This window comes from Simochromis diagramma, unplaced genomic scaffold, assembly GCF_900408965.1.
Source record: "Simochromis diagramma unplaced genomic scaffold, fSimDia1.1 OVJJ01000026.1, whole genome shotgun sequence".
NCBI classification, from domain to species: domain Eukaryota; kingdom Metazoa; phylum Chordata; class Actinopteri; order Cichliformes; family Cichlidae; genus Simochromis; species Simochromis diagramma.
Genome location: NW_024386985.1, coordinates 7,008,476 through 7,026,319, shown reverse-complemented (window position 1 = coordinate 7,026,319; position 17,844 = coordinate 7,008,476). Strand labels below are relative to the sequence as shown.

The 17,844-nt window shown below is 47.5% G+C and overlaps 1 protein-coding gene across 8 annotated transcripts in view; it reads left to right on the top strand.

Annotated features, from left to right (window-relative positions):
* The window catches only part of frem1b (Fras1 related extracellular matrix 1b), a 44,736-nt gene that overhangs the window by 3,948 nt on the left and 22,944 nt on the right, over positions 1 to 17,844 (top strand). Inside the window, exons 1-14 of one of the 8 annotated variants that reach the window (XM_040040292.1) lie at positions 1,740 to 2,035; positions 4,811 to 4,932; positions 7,801 to 8,145; positions 8,223 to 8,317; positions 8,969 to 9,228; positions 9,533 to 9,729; positions 10,096 to 10,419; positions 11,097 to 11,205; positions 11,294 to 11,425; positions 16,108 to 16,452; positions 16,890 to 17,032; positions 17,127 to 17,323; positions 17,417 to 17,507; positions 17,633 to 17,800. In XM_040040292.1, the coding sequence (XP_039896226.1) occupies positions 7,927 to 8,145; positions 8,223 to 8,317; positions 8,969 to 9,228; positions 9,533 to 9,729; positions 10,096 to 10,419; positions 11,097 to 11,205; positions 11,294 to 11,425; positions 16,108 to 16,452; positions 16,890 to 17,032; positions 17,127 to 17,323; positions 17,417 to 17,507; positions 17,633 to 17,800 (2,280 nt within the window). In that variant the 5' untranslated portion in view covers positions 1,740 to 2,035; positions 4,811 to 4,932; positions 7,801 to 7,926. The other 7 variants (XM_040040294.1, XM_040040297.1, XM_040040296.1 and 4 more) reach the window with 7 other exon arrangements.

The window sequence follows — 17,844 nt, the reverse complement described above, 5'->3', positions numbered from 1 at the left end:
AAAGGTCAAAGGACACTCCACAAAGGGCAGTGTTCATCTCAGAATGTGCTTCTTTATGTCTGCTTGGGATTTCGGCTGCTTTAGACTGACAGGAAGTGGAAGAACAGGAAGTGGAGCCTTCTCTTTCTCTGCGTCCCGATGATGATGATGAGTGGAGTAGAGTTTCCTCTGACAGACAGAGCACGCTCAGTCACGATGGAAGCTCTGAGTCTGCTATTACAGAGCCCCTCGTCTCTCCAGAGCGGCGGCTTTCTGTGGGTTGATGCCATCGAGCTGAACGGCAGCCATGAAACTGGCAGCGGTCCGTCGCTCTCCTGCCAGCACGCTGCAGACCCGAGCGGCTTTCATCTCTCTCTTTGTAAGAGGCTCAGCAGGAACCACAGCTCTTACCTGATCTTCACTGAACTCAGAATCACTTTCTGGGCCACCGGAGCTGTAGGAGGAGCCAGCAGCTCAGCCCCGTTTCCACATCCGCAGCTTCAGATTTGGAGCGGTGCTTCTTCAGCGCCACAATGAAGCTGCAGCAGAAAAGTTAAAGGCCTGCAAAGTCAGAGAGAAAATTCTTCTTCTTTGCTGCTCAGCGACACGGCCTGCTTAATTATGGGTCAGCGAGGAAGGGAAATTAATCTCAGGCGGTGGAGGAGTCACGGCGTCAGGCTGACAGGGGCCCTGGGGCCAAGGGGGGGCGGGCACGGGGCCAAATGCCGTGGTAGCCTCTGAAGTCACCACGCAAAAGGGTAGCAGTCAAAAGTGATCAGAGAGCGCCGGACAGCGGACTGGAAGTCAGTGCGTTTCTGGCAGCGAAGCCTCTGAATGAACATAAACCCATGTGACAGACACGCTTCAACTTCACCGCCACTTTCTGAGGCCACGGCAAGGACGTGTGCACGGCCTGGGGGACGGGGGGGCTGACGGTTTCAGAGAGATTGCTCTTCAGGTTTAAACTCTACACAAAGCATGAAAAAGAAATGCATTAAGAAATCACGTTTCTATTCTGAACTCTGGAAAAATGCACAACAGCGCCTCACTCAGGTACGGGGGTCCAAACATGTTGGCCATAACTACCCGAGAGTCAGAAACAGCCTAATCTGAACCTTTCCACAGTTTTTATACATACATTTTTGCAGTTTTATTGGATGGTTGGTTTTTATTAAGTTCTGCATTTACATGTATTATTTAATCAAGTGTATTTGATTTTTTTGCATTTACTTCCATTTCCTGTTTAGTTCCACATTTACATTAGCTTCTGATCACTGGATCCATTTTTTTAAACAGACCTACCAAGCACTTATATGCACAATCTCTCTCTCTCTCTCTCTCTCTCACTCACACACACACACACACACACACACACACACACACACACACACACACACAGATTCATACATCACGTTACTTTTTGCACAACCCACTGTCATTGTTGCACATTTCTATTGCACTGTTCTGCCTGTATCGTTCTGTTCTGTCTTTGTTTTGTTGCAATTTTTGCACACTTGCACTTTATGTAGTCCTGTATTGATTGTCTGTTTATTAGGGGTGCAACAATACTTGTATTGATATTGAACCGTTCGATACAGTGCTTTCAGTTCGGTACGCATATGTATCGAACAATACAATTTTTTAAATTTATTTTATCAACTTTTCTTCTGATGATGCTGTCTGTGTTGAGCGCTCAGTGTATCTGCGTTCGACTACTCCGCCTAGGCTAGGCTGCACTGTCGAGTGCAGATCCACTGAGCGCAGCGCAAGCTAGCAAGACAGAAGCTAAGCTCGAAATTGAACCTCCCCCACCCTCATTCAGATCTGGCGTTTGGAATTATCTTGGTTGAGGGAACTGGTGGGGTTTCTGAAGGCTATAGGTGTTTATGAAAGAGTGTAGGGTTTTTTTTTTTTGATACAGCTTGTGAACTCACTGTCTGACCCATACTCCGGAACAGTAGGAGGCGGAAATGCTCCTTTACGTTGGTTGCCAACCGAACGTTAAATACAAAGAAGAAGAACTATCTTGGTTTCCATGTGAAGCGTGACCCTGATGGTAAGCGTGTCATGGACAAAAGTAAAACAGTATGTCGGATGTGCCACGCAATGCATCAATTGGTGGGAACTAGTGCGTTAGCGCAGTTAGCTTGTTAACGTGTTGACACCGTCCATTCCCACGCACGGGGCGATCCGCGGTAACTCGTTAACGGAGATTTGCTGCGTTATGGCATTAATGTCATTTTAACGAGATTAACGCTGACAGCACTAGTGGGAACACGACGAATATCACTGCACATTTACACTGACATCATCCTAGTGCAAAGACAAGTGGAAGCAGACAAAAACAACAAGCACATGATTCTCCTTATGGGGACCTGATATGTTTAAGATGCTGCTGAGAATATAGCCCAGAAGAAGCTTAATAGTATAGCTTTTATTTTGGAAAGAGCCATTTCTCTGTAATAAACTCTCTTTTCCAAAGATGAGTGATTTCTCGATCAGATAGATTTATTTTTTTTTTTTATTTCAGCAACATTACATTTAAAAACTGTACTTTTGAGTTAAAATATATATTTATAATTTTAATGACAAATTGAAAAGGCATGAACATTTTGTTGTATCAAAAAAATATCGAACCGTGACACCAAAGTATCGAACCGAACCGTGAATTTTGTGTATCGTTGCACCCCTACTGTTTATATGTAGCACCATGGTCTTGAAGGAACGCTGTCTCGCTTCACCGTGTACTGTACCACTGCACATGGTTGGAATGACAGTAAAGCCACTTGATTTGACTCTTGTCAGCTTTTTGGACTCTGCATGACTCACCTCTGTTCCAACCAATCAGAGGCCGAACTCACTGCCGCCCCACACGTTCGTGCCTGATGAAGACTGACCTCGACTCTCTGACCTCGTCCAATCAGCTGTGACAGCGTCATCAGCTCATCCCACTAAAGTAAAAAACCCGCAGCAGGTCTGTTTCCTCCCTCTGGGACGGTTTCCCTCCTCCAGCCGAGCCGCTGCTGCTTCCCAACAGGTGTTTAAATGCTGTTGGGACGAGCTTCAGACGGAGACCCGAACAGGAATAGGGAGGACACGACCTTGTCAACGCTCCTTCTGACCCCGTGAACCATTTCATGATTCTTCTTCACAGCTCCTCAGTTTCCAAACAGTTTGTACGTTCAGTCCGACGGCTTCATCAAACCCGTCGGGCCTTTTCCCTTCATGTTAAATTTCTTACATTTTAAACTAAACCTGAGCTGACATGATATTCCTTATGAACAAGAACATGCTGAACTCCTCCCTGAGTCAGTGTCCCAGGAAAGATGCTGATCGCTGCATGGAGTTTAGAAGATTTCCAAAATCATCAAAATGTTAATTAGCTGATGAAAAAGACTTTTTCTGCAGCAGAGATGTTATCAGGGAGGCTGAGACACTCAGAGAATCCCGAACAGAAACCTGTAATCTGGTAACGGCAAAAATGGCGAGACATGTTCTCATTCGCTGCCACCAAACACCCAATCAGCTGCTGAACAGGGAAATGTAGGAACCAATCACATCTGCACAACAGAGACCGAGGACAGTTTGAGAGTATGTCAGACGAATGGACTTGTTATGGTGGTAAAGATGGAAGGCCGGAATACTCAGCGTTTGTTTAATGCAGCTGTGGTGGGAGGAGCCAGAGACAGCGAAGTCATAATGAAACCTGAAAACCTGCAGGAAAGCTTCTGTGTGGCAGAGACGCGTTTAATCAGATTTGTTCATGTAGAAAAACACACAGATAAAGACTCAGAAACACACACGACACAGACACACACTGTGATGGTGTTTGACTCTTGCCTCCGGTTTGTTGCTTTGGGTTCAGTAATGCTGGAATGGAAGGAGACTCTCAGCTGAGCTCAGACTGAATGTTACAGGCAGCACTGCTGGCTGTGAGCAGCTGCACGGTAAGAGTTTACCGCCTGAGTGAAACTGTTTCTGCTGAGTCAGCTGATCTTCTGCTGCTGGTTCTTCCATTAAGGCAGATTTTCTCCTCTGGCAGCTGCAGAAGCCATCAGAGAGCAGGGATCAGGGTAACCTGGGAGTTAACGAGGATAACAGAGCTATGACGCCATCAGCGGCTCTGTGACAAAGTTCGTTTGTACCAGCTTAGTTTTAAAAAGACGCAAACACGAGTTCTCGAAATATGCCTTTCTGTCTTTATGCTAACGGTTTCCCTTCACTTCCAGTGTTTGTGCTTAGCTGAGCTGCAGCTGTGATGGAGAAAGAGCTGTTAGCAGGGTTCCTCTGATTAAACACGCTGTCAGCGATGATTCACAGCTGGATCTGCTGGTGGTCTTTTAATGGGCAGCCAAACAGAAGAAAGTTGGCCTCATATATTTGAAATCATCTTCAGTCTTCATGGGTTTGTTGGAGAAACCAGAAACCTTCTCGCTGCTTTTGGGAGTTTATTGTCTGAACTTTGTGGAGCTTTGCTGCTCGTTTCCCCCTGGTTTCACTCGTCCTGCCAGAAGGTTCAATTTAACGTTTAAAACGTACAGATAACAGATACAGTTCAGTCTGTGGACTCAGATCTGTGAGTGAAATGTTTGGTATTCCTGATGAGGATCAGAGGCGTGTTTGGGACTCAGGGCTCTGATGTGGTTCAGGACTGAGAGCAGAAGGTGGAGCTGAGTCAGGCACACAGAGGGGGTAAACAGACGGGGGCAGTAAAACTAAAAGTCCTGGAAACTTCTCAGCACACTTCCTGTCTGCTCTCTCTCTCTGGCTGTAGAACGTCTGTGCTCGCCTTGTTTTCCTTATCTCAGTTTTCCCCCTCTGTTCCCCTCAGATGCCAGATGTGTCAGGGTGACTGACGGCGCGCGGTGGATGTTTGTGTTGTTTGTGTCACAGCATTCCTGTGAGCGTGTGCAGAAGGTGAAGAAGACAAGTATGGAGCTCCTGCAGCTGCAGGTAGGTGCCAGCTCCCTCATCTCCAACCGGCTCGTGCAGATTAAAGGATTTTCCTTCGTTATTCTCTCACCCTTTTCTCCTTTTGGCTTCCTCCTCCTCCTCCTTTAAAAAAAGAAAAACCTCACACAGCGAGTCATTGGGCTTTGCAGGCTCAGGATGAAACTTTGTCAGCTGTGTTGGTGCAGCAGGAAGCAGCGATGCAGACAGACATTCACCTGAAGCGCGACTTAGTTCAGCTCTTTAATGCCTATAAGTGATGACACGTTTTGTTGGCGAAGCTGAGCTGGTGGCAGGAAGTGACAGTACCTTTGTGTCCTTCTATGTAAAACCCGGCATCCTTACAAAACATGTAAGTCTCTGTACGTCTACTTTTTAGTCATTACTGATTTCTGTGAATGGTGCCGTCTATCAAGCGTTTGGGTTTTTTTCTAAAATTCTGGTGCCCACCAAAGAGGTGTTGATGAAAATCACCAGGACTGCGATTAAACATGATTTTGACCAGTAATTTTTAATTTATACAGGCTTAACATTCCAAATAAGCAACTGTTAACTAAAGTAAGAGAGATACACCCCGTCCAGTACAGTTTAACGTCCAGGTGTCTCTGAGAATGGGATTCGGGCAAATCTAAACACGTCAGCTCAGACAAGATGGAGGATGAGGGTTGAACTGTTCGAACGTCAGCCAGACAGCGTCTGAGAGGATCCATCCGTCCATCTGCTGCAGCGTGATTTGGGTCAATTGGGTCAAGTACCAATGAGCCGTGCGTAGACTGCTGACCGGTGTCGTGCCAAAAAGTGATTAGCGTTATTTAAATTTGTTTGAACTGTCATAAATAACTTGTTGGTCTATATTATATGAAACATGTCAAATGGATCCCTCGTGAATGATATCCAGTCATCTTGAACCACATTCCTGTCACAAGGTAGAAGCTGCAATCAGTTTTTGGCAGTGACTTTTATACATCCTTTATCCTATATCCAGTTAAAAAATCTCATTGACATTAAAAATGCTCTAAAAGGCTCAAACAGAACAAACACGGCCCAGAGGTCCAGCTCAGGTGAAGCCTAGCAGACAGCTCGCAGGTACAGCCACCTGTGTCCACATCCACCTGTCAGTCAAAGAGGCCACGCCTCTAATAATCCTAATTTAAGCCTTAGTACAATTTAAACAGGTAACTTATAAAAACAGGCTGTTAAACGTGTTTGTTTCTGCTCTAATGTATTACATGGGAGTCTATGGGGACTGACTCACTGCTGATCTGCTGGACGTCACAGGGACTGCAGTTCGTTGTAGCTTCTGTTTCCTTCCAACCTCAAACTAATGAACCCACGCTCATCTGGCTGGATGGGAAGCGGCACGCCAGCTCTCTGCTTTGATCCTGAAAACACCCCATCACCTCCTCCTTCCTTCTCCCCCTCCCCCGGCCCGTCCAGCACCTCTGCGGGGTCATGCAGATTAACCTGTCGTTTCCTGCAGACAGTTTTGGTTGGGAGTGAAATGGAGGGTGAAGCAGTTTCCGGCTGGGAGTGTGGGGCAGTGGGGGAAGAAGCTGGGCTGGCCAGCTGCATGCTGGGAGTGTTTTTTTGTTTTTGTCTGAAGGATTTAGAGGACTTTTCATGTGGCAGAGGGGCAGTTGCAGGGATTCAGAGGGAACAGTGGAGGAGGGTTGGAGCTTCTCTGGAGTATCTGCTGTAAGTATTCTGGTCTGCTGGGTTCAGTGTTTGTGTTGGAAGAGGTCAGAGTCAGGATTACATCTGTCTCTGTTGGAGTCAGACATTATTAAATCTGCTTTAGTTTGATCTGTGTTGAGCCGTTTTCATGCAGAAAACTGACCTGTGGAGGACACACAAAGAAAACCACAAAAGAAGAAAGACTCTGTTGTTCTGCAGCAGCTCCCTGCTTCTTTGTGTGCAGTATTTCCTGCAGGAGAGGCTGGAGTCTTCGGTTTCATAGACAGGTGGTGTTCAAAGCACACCCACAGCACACTGAAGGGCAAACCAAAATGTAAATGCACACCTGTATTTATACCTGCCTGAAATAAGCTCAGGGTCGGCTGACATGTTGTCGGTGCTTCTGTGGCATGTTGTGTCAGATGAAGACACTTTGACAGCTCATTTGCATGACAGCTGCAGTTATTTAAGACTGACGGAGTTTACAGTGTAAACTGTAAATGAGCCCATTACAGTATCAGGCAGTGCTCCTGCACAGTGTCTGGCTCCGTGCTCTCTTATTGGATATGGTTCATATGATTTCCTCTGTAAATGGTCCAATGTTAGCATTAGTCAACCAGTTCTAAAATATGATTCACTCTGTTCCATCATCCATTATTTTGTTTTTAGGGTCTGGAAAAGAGTGTGTACAAATGACTAATACAGTAAATTTAACATGAGCTTTTTGAACAGTTAAACTGCAGTAAGTGTATAAAAGCCTATAAAATAGAATAACATCTTTGTCCATCCTCTTCCTCTTGTCCTTATCAGGGTTGTGGGGGGGCTGGAGCTTATCCAAGCTACCGTAGGGCGAGAGGCGGGGTACACCTGGACAGGTCATCAGCCTGTTGCAGGGTTAACACCGAGAGACAACTCGTCACACTCACATTTGGAGCACATTTGGGCAGTTTAGAATCACCTAACCCCACTGACTGCATGTGTTTGGACTGTGGGAGGAAGCTGCAGACATTCAAACACCACAGTGTTGAATCTTCTGTCTGTTTGACGTCAGACAATAATTCTGATATTATTCAGTTTGTTTCCATTCGGATTTCATATATATATTTATTTTGACGTCTCGTGTGTGTGTGTGTGTGTGTGAAATCAGTCAAGTGACGCTGAAATACAATATGAGGTTTTCCTGTTTTCCTCCTTCAGCCCAAAGACGAGGAGTTGAGGACGATGTGGGCAGACTGAGCGGGAACCTCTGAAACCTCGGACAGATTTATTCTCCCTCAGCGTTGCTTCACCTGAACTACTGAAACCGGTGACCCCGCCCACAGCATGGCTGCCGTGCTCGTGTCCCTGCTGCTGCTCGCGGTGACGGGCGTTTGCCCTCGGACTCTGGTTGTGGTGAACTCTGCCGTGGAGGTCAGCAGAGGGCGCTCGGTTTTCATCACGAGGGCGGAGCTTCAGATCAGCGTGGACCCGAGCGCCGACTGTAAGGTGGAGGTGGTGATGAACGAGCCCGTGACTCAGAGGGTCGGGAGGCTGAGCCCACAGGTGAGGGTGGAACAGGTTGGTGCCGTATGGCAGCCGCTCAGAGGAGTTACAGGCGCTCTGCTCTGTGCACTCTGCAGGTGTTTGACTGCAGCTTCCTGGAGGACGAGGTGAAGTATGTCCACGACGGCAGCCCTCTGCTGGACGAGGACGTGGTGATGCTCAGAGTCTACAGGTCAGTCAGCAGCATCCACAGGTCTGCAACATGTCTTCTAACATGTCTTTTAACCTGAGGTACTCTGACCCATGAGGGTCAGCTGGAAATGGCTGCAGTGCTGGGGGGGGGGTCAGGGTGTTAGGGGCTTGTTCAGTGAGAGGACGGTGGAGCAGGATTGGTTGGTGATGACCGAAAGAATGAGATGGAGGATCCAAGCAGCAGACATGACTCCTCTGAGGGCTGAGGTGAGGAGGTCAGAGTAGAAACACTGAAGGGAGGGAGTTTCAACCTGTGATCGGACATTCCTGGACGCTCCTAGGTAGAAAGTTTGAGGCCCATCTGGGACACACAGCAGATAAGATTTCAGGTGCTAGTCCAGTCCTGGAGGCACAGACATGGTCTGTTAGCTGATCCTGCAAACAGTAACAACAACCCCTCTGAGCCCAAGGAAAACGGCCCCGACCCCCCTCAACACTCGCTGCCCCTCAGCAGGCTTCCTGAAGGTTGCCATTGATTTTACAATAATGAGAAAAACAATTTCTGCAGGTTAGATTTAGGGTATGTTTACAGACGTGGCTTAAACATTAATTCAAACTTGGATGTACATGTGATGACCTCGTGGGCCAGTGTGGAGCTCTGTTTAACATGACATGTGGTGTCTGTGTGGAGGTTCACGTCCTCGGACACGCAGGTAGAGACGGTGATCCTGAGGGTCCGGGTGGTGGACTCGGGTGCGGGCGTGGTGGCACTCGGCAGCGCTCCGCTGGTCGTTCCCCAGTTCTACGGTTTATCCAACGCCATCAACGGCTCGGTGCTGAATATCAGGGCCGCGCCTGACCTTGTCTGCACCGTCAGGCTGTTGACCGCAGACACCAGCGTCCCCGCTGCGGGTCGGCTGGTGAGGGAGGAAGACTCCACGCAGAGGAAGGGTACCAAACTCATAAGATGTTTTTAATTTGCTTTGTTTCATTGTGTCATCACAGTTTATAAAATGTAATTTAACCTTTTAAGTTGAATAAATTAAACTTTATTTACAATGTTGAGCACAAATAAAGCAAAAACTATAAAAAATATCAAAACTTAAAGATAACTGAGAGAAATGCTTAAATATAAAATACACATTAATATAAATATAAACTGAAATGCAGGCTGCTTGTGGTTTATCTGTTTGTGTGCGTCTGGTGTTTTCCACTCATCGACTGGTCTAAAACCCTCGGCTCTCCTCTCTGATAGGTCGACAGGCGACGCTCTGCCCAGGAAACAGTCCGTGTCTTCACGACACTACCGAGGTCCGCTTCCTCAAAACCAGCTGCCATGAATTCCTGAGCTCTGGCCTCAAGTACCAGCACCTCAGCCCGCCGTCCCCGGAGATCGACTACGTCCCCGTCAGGGTGGAGCTGAGAGAGCAGGCGAGCAGAGCACTGCTGGAGGTACAGGAAAGACCGATGAGCTCACAGCTAAGACAGCAGCGTGGAAACAAAGAGAGCAGAAATGAGGCTCAGACTTGCTTTAAAGGAAGAAAGTTTGTAAAGTGCAGATTCTGCTGTTTGCAGGTGAGATGTTGGCAGTGAGAAGGTGACATCCCGCCTTCTCAGCTCGGCGATGAGGACGGATGTGCAGGCGGAGGTTGTGCGGGGTTTCGAAGCCTCCAGTGTTCCTTTAAAGCATTTCTGTCTCATCGTTAGCACGTGAGCGGTGGCATAACACCTCTCACGAGTGTAACAGCAGAAGTTGTGGCGCCATGTGTTGATCTCTGCGTGGTGTGTTAAACTTTACCTGTCCTCCTCCTCCCACAGTCACAGGCCGTGTGGCTGCCGGTTTTGATCCACGGGGCCATGCAGAACCAGCCCCCGCAGGCTACCTTCATGGCCTCTTTCATCCTGGAGGTGGACCAGTTCATCCTCACCCCGCTCACCACTGCCACGCTGGACGCCAAGGACCACGAGACTCCGCAGGAGAAGCTGGTCTTCAACGTGACCGTCCCACCCGCCGAGGGCTACATCACACACCTGGACGACCACACCAAGCCCATCCGGTCCTTCACATGGCTGGACCTTCACGAGATGAAAGTGGCCTACCAGCCATCCAACAGCAGCCGGGGGCGCCGCAGGAACTATGAGGTACTGAAGACGCGACAGGGCTCCAAAGGTTCTTCCAGTTTCTGTAGAAAAGTTGGACTGTTAGAAGCACCAACATTGGGAATTTTGGAGAAAACAGCTTTTTTTCAGGGCAGTGTGGCCAATATCTGAGCTTTTATTCTAGGAATCAAACCTAATGTTGTAGCTGCTAATGCTGCTTCAACTTCTACAGCATAACAGCACACCAAAGCTAACCATAGCTAACCCACCCCACACCGATGTTTCAGAGGGTCTGAGCCGGGGCTCCAGATCTGAGTGTTCGTTTTCTGTTCCCTTCAAAAATGTCTATGTCAAAAAAAGGAGACATGGAGGTTTAGGAGACGCTTCACCTTCAAGTCAGCTGTACAAAAAACAGCAGCAGGAGAGCGAGTGAGATACAATCACACAGGGTCAAAGTCACTGCTGGCCTGCTTGGGCTGGAACGGCTAAAGAAATATATATTACAAAATTATTTTGACCCAGAAGGAATCGCAACTAGAAGATGATCCTGGTGTCAAATGTAGGTGAAAAGAAGACCTTTCTTTTTCTCTCACCTGTCCCACAGGCTGATATGAGCCCTGAAAGTGTACCCAGAATGCACTCTGTGAAGTTTCACACGCTCGTTTTACACGCTTAATAATGTAATTTCCTGTCATTGCGTTCCCTTTTTATATGCTTAGGTGGAGTTTCAGGTGATAGACTGCTCCTATCTGACCAGCCCACCCATCGTGGTCCACGTCTCCATCAGGACATCGGAAACGAATGCTCCGAGAGTCTCCTGGAACGTGGGTACGTTCGCGTCCATCTCTGTGGCGTGAAAAATGTCTCACGGCGTTTTACTCGTTGAGGTAACATGTGAACACGTGTGCCATCTCAGGTCTAGACCTGTTGGAGGGTCAGTCCCGACCAATCACCTGGGAGCAGCTGCAGATAGTCGACAGCGACAACATTGACGCCGTTTACCTGGTGGCCGTGGACGGACCCGTGCACGGGCGGCTCAGTGTCAGAGGTGAGGGGTCAAAGGTCGGCGGGGTTGGGTTTAAGGTGGTAAATGCTCTATCGAACATCAAACAGTCAAAGTGAAGAAAAATCTTCTCCTCAGTTTTCTTTCTTTTCTTTCAGACTAATCAAGTTTTTCAGTTTTAGTTGCTACCAAAACTTTGATGTATCACGAAATAGAATCTATAGGTGAGACTTTTGTACCTGAAGCTTCTGCTTTCTGTGTAGTCTGAGTTCTTTTGACCAATCAGATCTGAGCAGATGAAAGAAAACATGGTCGGGTGCTACGTTTATTAAAATATTAAAAATCGTTTTAATGTTAGTTTTTAATCCTTGAGTAGCCAAAAATGGTACTCAAGTAATAGTAGCACTCCCTCAACATAGTTTTACTCAAGTAAAAGTAGCCGTCCAAGAAATTACTCAAGAGTAAAAAAGTATATAGCCTATTTGAGTACTGAGTACGTGATCATAACATCCGATTTATGTTTGAAAATGAGATAATCAGACAGACAGAAGTATAAAGTTTAGTCCAAAATTTGGTATTTGAAACAAAAATAAATAAATATAAATAACATGATTACAAAATAATACATCTAAGCACTTTTCCAAATTAATATTATTTCAATATAAAACGTGTGTGTGTGTGTGTGTGTGTGTGTGTGTGTGTGTGTGTGTGTGTGTGTGTGTGTGTAAGAAAAGGGTAAAGTACTTCCAGTGACAATATATGGTGTTACTTTACTTCATCTCTAAATGGCACAACAGGCAGAATAACATTAGAACAACAAACCTTTTGTGTAAACAAGAATCACTTTGACATAAACTGCAAGTTTGTGTCTGTGTCTCATGCATTTTTGGTTAAAACGTGCTTGTTATTCATTCACTGAAGTTACTCACACTGAGTCGATTAAAAGTAAGAGTAGTGATACTTTATAATAATAGTTTTACTCAAGCAAAAGTAAAAAGTACAGTAACCAAAAAGTCACTCAAGTAAATGTAACTGAATAAATATAATTAGTAGTTACTACCCACCTCTGGCTGTGACAAAATATTTTTTTAAACACCTTAAAATTTTAATTATATATATATATTATGATAATTTTTATTAAAATTATATATTTTTATTTATTTACATCAAATAAAAAGTGTGTTAAAAAACTAATCAAGTTTCAAGGATTTATGTTCCATTTTAAAATTAATGATTTATTTATTTGCGCTTAATTTACTTTTTATCTTCTCTATTTTGAGTTTAAATCTTGTTATATATAAATTATGATCCATGAGTATTTATGTTACGTCTGTTAGAAATCATCATCAAGACCAACGATAAACACAGAACAGACAGAAAGTATAGAAGATGTCGTCAACGGGTTTCGGGAAGCCCCTCGGCAACGCCGCCTTGCCTTGTCCCTCCGTCCTCGACTCCCTCGCTGGTATGCTGCTCGGTCGCCTGGGACTTCTGCAAACCGGCGTCTGGCCTTTTCCGCCCTTTTAGCTCCATGTGCTGCGCGTCCATCAGGGACCGCCGTGTGGCAGGGGAAGCATATGTCTCACGGTCCTGCATGTGTTTCCTAATCAGGTGTAAAATGGGGCCAGGGCCACTTCGCCAGGGGCCGCCGCTGCCCGCCTCTCCGTCCACTTCCGTCCCTTCCAGCCCGCCGCTCGGCGAGGTCGCCTCTTTGTCTGAACGGCATCGGGACGGAGCAGATTGGAGCGACTTCTGCCATTTCATGGCGGCGTGCACAGGGAGCAGATGCACTGTCCCCAAACAGGTTTTCATGCTACCAGCTCGGAGGGGGAGGAGGTGGCGGGCGCCCCGAGGGCTTCAGGCGGGCGGGAGTTAACCTTTCATGGCTGCTTTTGTGCTCGCCTCATCCTCCGCTCGTTTGTGAGGTTTAATCAGTGATTCAAGCTGCAGTCCTCACCTGAGCTGCTGTGACATCGCGCCATCACGCCACCTTTTCAAATTAAGTCACAACATTTCTGCTCTTTTTTTTTTTTCCATGTCCCTGAAAAAGTTTCATTTTTATTTCCTGAACATGATTTTTCATCAGCGTGCTGCCGTATCCACTGACTTACATCCATAAACAGGAATTAAAAAAGGTGGAGGCAAAAATAATTTGGTATAATTACATCATCATTTTTGCCCCAGCTGTCAAAGTTCACAGAAATAAATGAAACCATGGAAACAAAAATAATGAATTTATGAATTCCAATAAATGAATTATTACTAACATAAACACATTTAATCAGAAATGAATCTGATCGTCACTGCCGCAAAAAGAACAGGAGAGAAGATTTTAAATGATTAACCACTTTTATATATTTTTTTATTTATTCTTCAGCTCCTCTAAGTTTGTACCTTTTTAAGATTTTGGTTTTGTCCTACTTTTTACTTTATTGATCGAGATGTGTGTTTTTGTTTTTATTGGTTGTTTAATTTTCAGCAGAGGAGCTTTCACTGTGTTTGGGACAAAAACTCGTGTTGTGTAAGCTGATGCACAAAATGATCCTACCACGTGTTCACACTCAGATCGGGCAGCAGTTTCCTCAGATTTACAGATCGGGGTCACACAGAAAAGCTAGTGAGGTCAGGCTGATGATTTCACAGCAGGCTGGAAAAAGAGCAGGGGTTAAACCTGCTCACTGTGCCTCTGTCAGGCTTCAAACTGCAAACTTCACAACAGCGAGAACTCGTGCTTGCTTCGTCGACATGTCTGCATCCTCTATCAAAGTGCAGAAACCTGCAGAGGGAAGAACGTCTCTAACACGCAGCAAAATAAGTTGGATGCTTGTTGAAACTTTGGTCCCACCAGGCAGCTTCCTCCTCCTCCTGCAGCACCTGCTCCTGCATCATTTCATCCCGTCGGTTTGGGCTGAAGTTTGGCGCCGCGTCCGTGCAGGAAGCTGCGGTGGAGCTGCGTCTCTGAGGACGCCGCTGACCCTCGGTGCTGCGACTGGAGGGCGGCGGCTGCAGCGTGGGGACGGGCTCGCTCCAACGCCTTCAGCCAAATGGATGGCTGCCTGTCCCTAACAAACACACACTCTCACACACACATATACACAGGCGTGGCGTTTCTCCCTTTGTGGGCCGGCTGCCCAACGCCACCTTTGGGCCCAATTACCAAGTTGTTTCCATCACTTGGACCGCGAGCCGGTTCCCCTCGGTAAAGTTGCTAATGAGGTTCGGGCTTGCGACCGCTCGTCTCTCAATCTGTCTGCTGACCTTGCCCTTCTGTCTCTCTGGCACTCGCAAGGAGACAGGAAGCCCCCGTCCTGGCAGCCGGGCAGCCGCCGGGAAGGACGCCATGTTGTAGCCCACCGGTTTTCGCAGCGCAGACCGAGCCAGCGCCTCGCTGTGCCTCCAGGCGCCAACACAAACTTGTTATTTCCAAGTGACAATGGGAGGAAAGCAGCGCACGTGTTGGAGACGGTAATTGAATCAAAGTGCGAAGCTTTGGCTGGAAACCGGCCACCGACAACACGTGTCCTCCGGTAGGCCACGGTCACGTGACGCTGGGCCATCAGCATGTTGTAGAGCGCGAGGAGGGCCAGCCAGCGGCAGAGAGCTGGCAGATGGACCCGGCCGCCGTTTCATTAATGTAGGACACCGAAGTTTTTCATGTTCGGCTCGACGAGAGACAAACAGCATCCCGCCGCTCTGTGACAGAAGCAGACGCTCGCCACACGTTCATCCCGAGTACGACACGATGCCCTCCTGATGCGTCACTCTGTGGAAACATTCAATCTGTTTCAGTTTATAAGTCAGCATGAACATTTATTGTGAAACCTGGCTGCAGCGGGAAGATCCCATCAAAAAAAAAAAAATCAATAATCAGTCTTTATGGAGGCTGTTTACTCTTTCAAAAGACGACGCTTGTGAAGACAATAAATAATAGCAATGTAACAATAAATGGTGAAGGGTCAGAAATATGTGCAGTGTTTAAAACAGAGTCTACAGCATCGTTCTGTTTTAGTTTTCTGAATTATAACTCAGGTTAAAGAGGGAGTGCTTTCATCTTTATTCAGTCCAAACAGTATTGCAAAAACTTCTTTCAGCATTAAAAAAAATCCTGCCAGTAGTTCGTGAAGAGGCACAGAGAGCGAGTGACCTCGGTGCGTTTGTGCTGTCGCTGAGGTGAAGACTTCAGCAGATGATTTTCTGTCTTTCTTTTGACTGATGTCGTCGTGAATCTGCCCCCAGCTGATTAACACAGTCGTCATCACAGTCAGTTTTGTTTAAATGTAGAAATTAGTTTTTGTCTCATTAAATATAAGATCTGAACTCGACCCCAGTCAGACAGACAAGAGTCTGCAGTGAGCGTGAAGAATAAAATTACTGACTGAAGTTATTCCTCAGCGAGACTGAAGGTCCAGTTTGAGAGGATCACAGATCATTTATGATCAGGTAAAAACATCCTTTTAGCTGCCAGTCAGATGCTTTGAGTGGCTGGAAGGAGGCCGCCGACCTTTCAGTCTCTAATGTCTGAAATCTTGTCATCGCTCTGAACCTGCTGGCTGAAATCGAAGGTGTTTTGATCTGTCAGGCTTCTCAGAGGTGAGGATTTGAGGCTTTTTTATTTTAGAAAACGGACGTCTGACGCTGTGGGAACAGTGAGGACTCACTGTTGTTTAGTGGAAAAGAATTAAAGATCTTTCTCTTTGAGTCATGTGACTTTTGCGTTGTTTTTCCAGGCGGGAAGGCGTTTATGTTCCGCGTGCGGGACCTGAAGGAGGGCACAGTCGTCTACCACCACTCCGACAGCGACTCCACCCGCGACCACGTCGTCTTCCGCATCAGCGACGGTCGTCACAGCGTCCGCCACAAGTTCCCCATCAACATCCTCCCGAAGGACGACTCTCCGCCCTTCCTCATCAACAACGTGGCGGTGGAGGTGCAGGAGGGTGGGGCCGTGCGGCTCGAGGAGTTCATGCTGCTGGCCTCCGACCTCGACTCCAGCGACGACTACATCCTTTATCAGATAGTCTCCGCCCCCCGGGCCGGGCACCTGGTCAGGAGGACATCCGCCCATGAGACAGGTGAGGGCGAGTATTTAGACGTAATAATTAGAGAGGCAATGTGGGCGTGTCTAACGCTGGGACTCTCCCACCCAGAAGAATCAGCCAATCCAAACTCACTCTGATAGGTCAGCTGATTATCAGCTGATACTGACCTCAATGACCAGAATCACCTCTGTGGTAAATAAATGTTTGTGATACTCGATTTGTGTTGAATTTAATGGTTTTGAAGGGTAAAGGTAAATGTTCACCACAGTCACATGACTAGGGGTCACACCACTGAGCTCCTGGGGGACGCTCAGCTTTACTCACTGAACCACAAACACATTCAGAAATAATCTACAAGGGGGTGAAAATGCTGATTTCTGGGTGAGAGGGCTCAGTCCTGCAGCTCTCTGCTGTAAACCATCATGTTCCTGCACTGCTGGTCTCTGAGCTCTTCTGTGCTCTCCCTGCAGGGTCACCGGTGGCCAGCTTCCTGCAGAGGGACCTGATCCAGGGTCAGATCTTCTACCAGCACTCGGGAGATGAGCAGTTTGAGGACGCCTTCGACTTCACGCTGTCTGACAGCCACCGGCCGCCCAACCTGTCGCAGACATACGTGAGTCGGCTCTGGTCTGAATGACAAGTCTGAATTTCGCTTTGAGACCTCCTCTTCCTCTCACCTCTTCCTTCCTCTTCCTCCCTGTGTGCAGACGGTGGTGGTGCACGTGTTCCCGGTGGAGGACCAGGTGCCAGTCGAATTTCCCGGCAGCGTCCGCTCGCTGACAGTGAAGGAGACGGAGGTGGTTTACATCACCCAGGCTCACCTTCACTTCACAGACCGAGAGCACCCAGATGCTGACCTCACTTATGTCATTACACAGCCCTGCTTCAGCCCGCTACATCCTGGGTAAGGACCCGGCTGCCAGCTTAGCTCTGACAGAGGAGGAAGAGCAGACCCTGTGACTGAGAAACTAACTATCGTGTTTGTATTCATTTTCAGCCTGATGGATGCAGGACGTCTGTTCTACACCGACAGCACCAACGCCATGAAGAAGGACCACACAGCGCCCGTGCTGAAGTCCTTCACTCAGGTGTGCAGCACCTGCTTGGTTCTAATACATATGAAGGAGTCGCTGCTGGGGGGTGGCGTGGCTGGCGAGGTTGGCATGGGTTGTGCTTTTGCAGGTTAAGATGTAAATTTCTTGTTTTCTCCTAGCATGCTGTGAACCACATGAAGGTGGCCTTCATGCCGCCGGTCGAGGACATTGGGCCCGAGTCGCTCTTCGTCCAGTTCATCTTCTCAGTCAGCGATCACCACGGCGACACCGTCTCCGGCCTCATCTTCAACATCACGGTTACCCCTGTCGATGACCAGGCGCCAGAGGTCAGAGGTCAAACGGGCGGAGCCTCTGGTTTGACCGTGCTGTG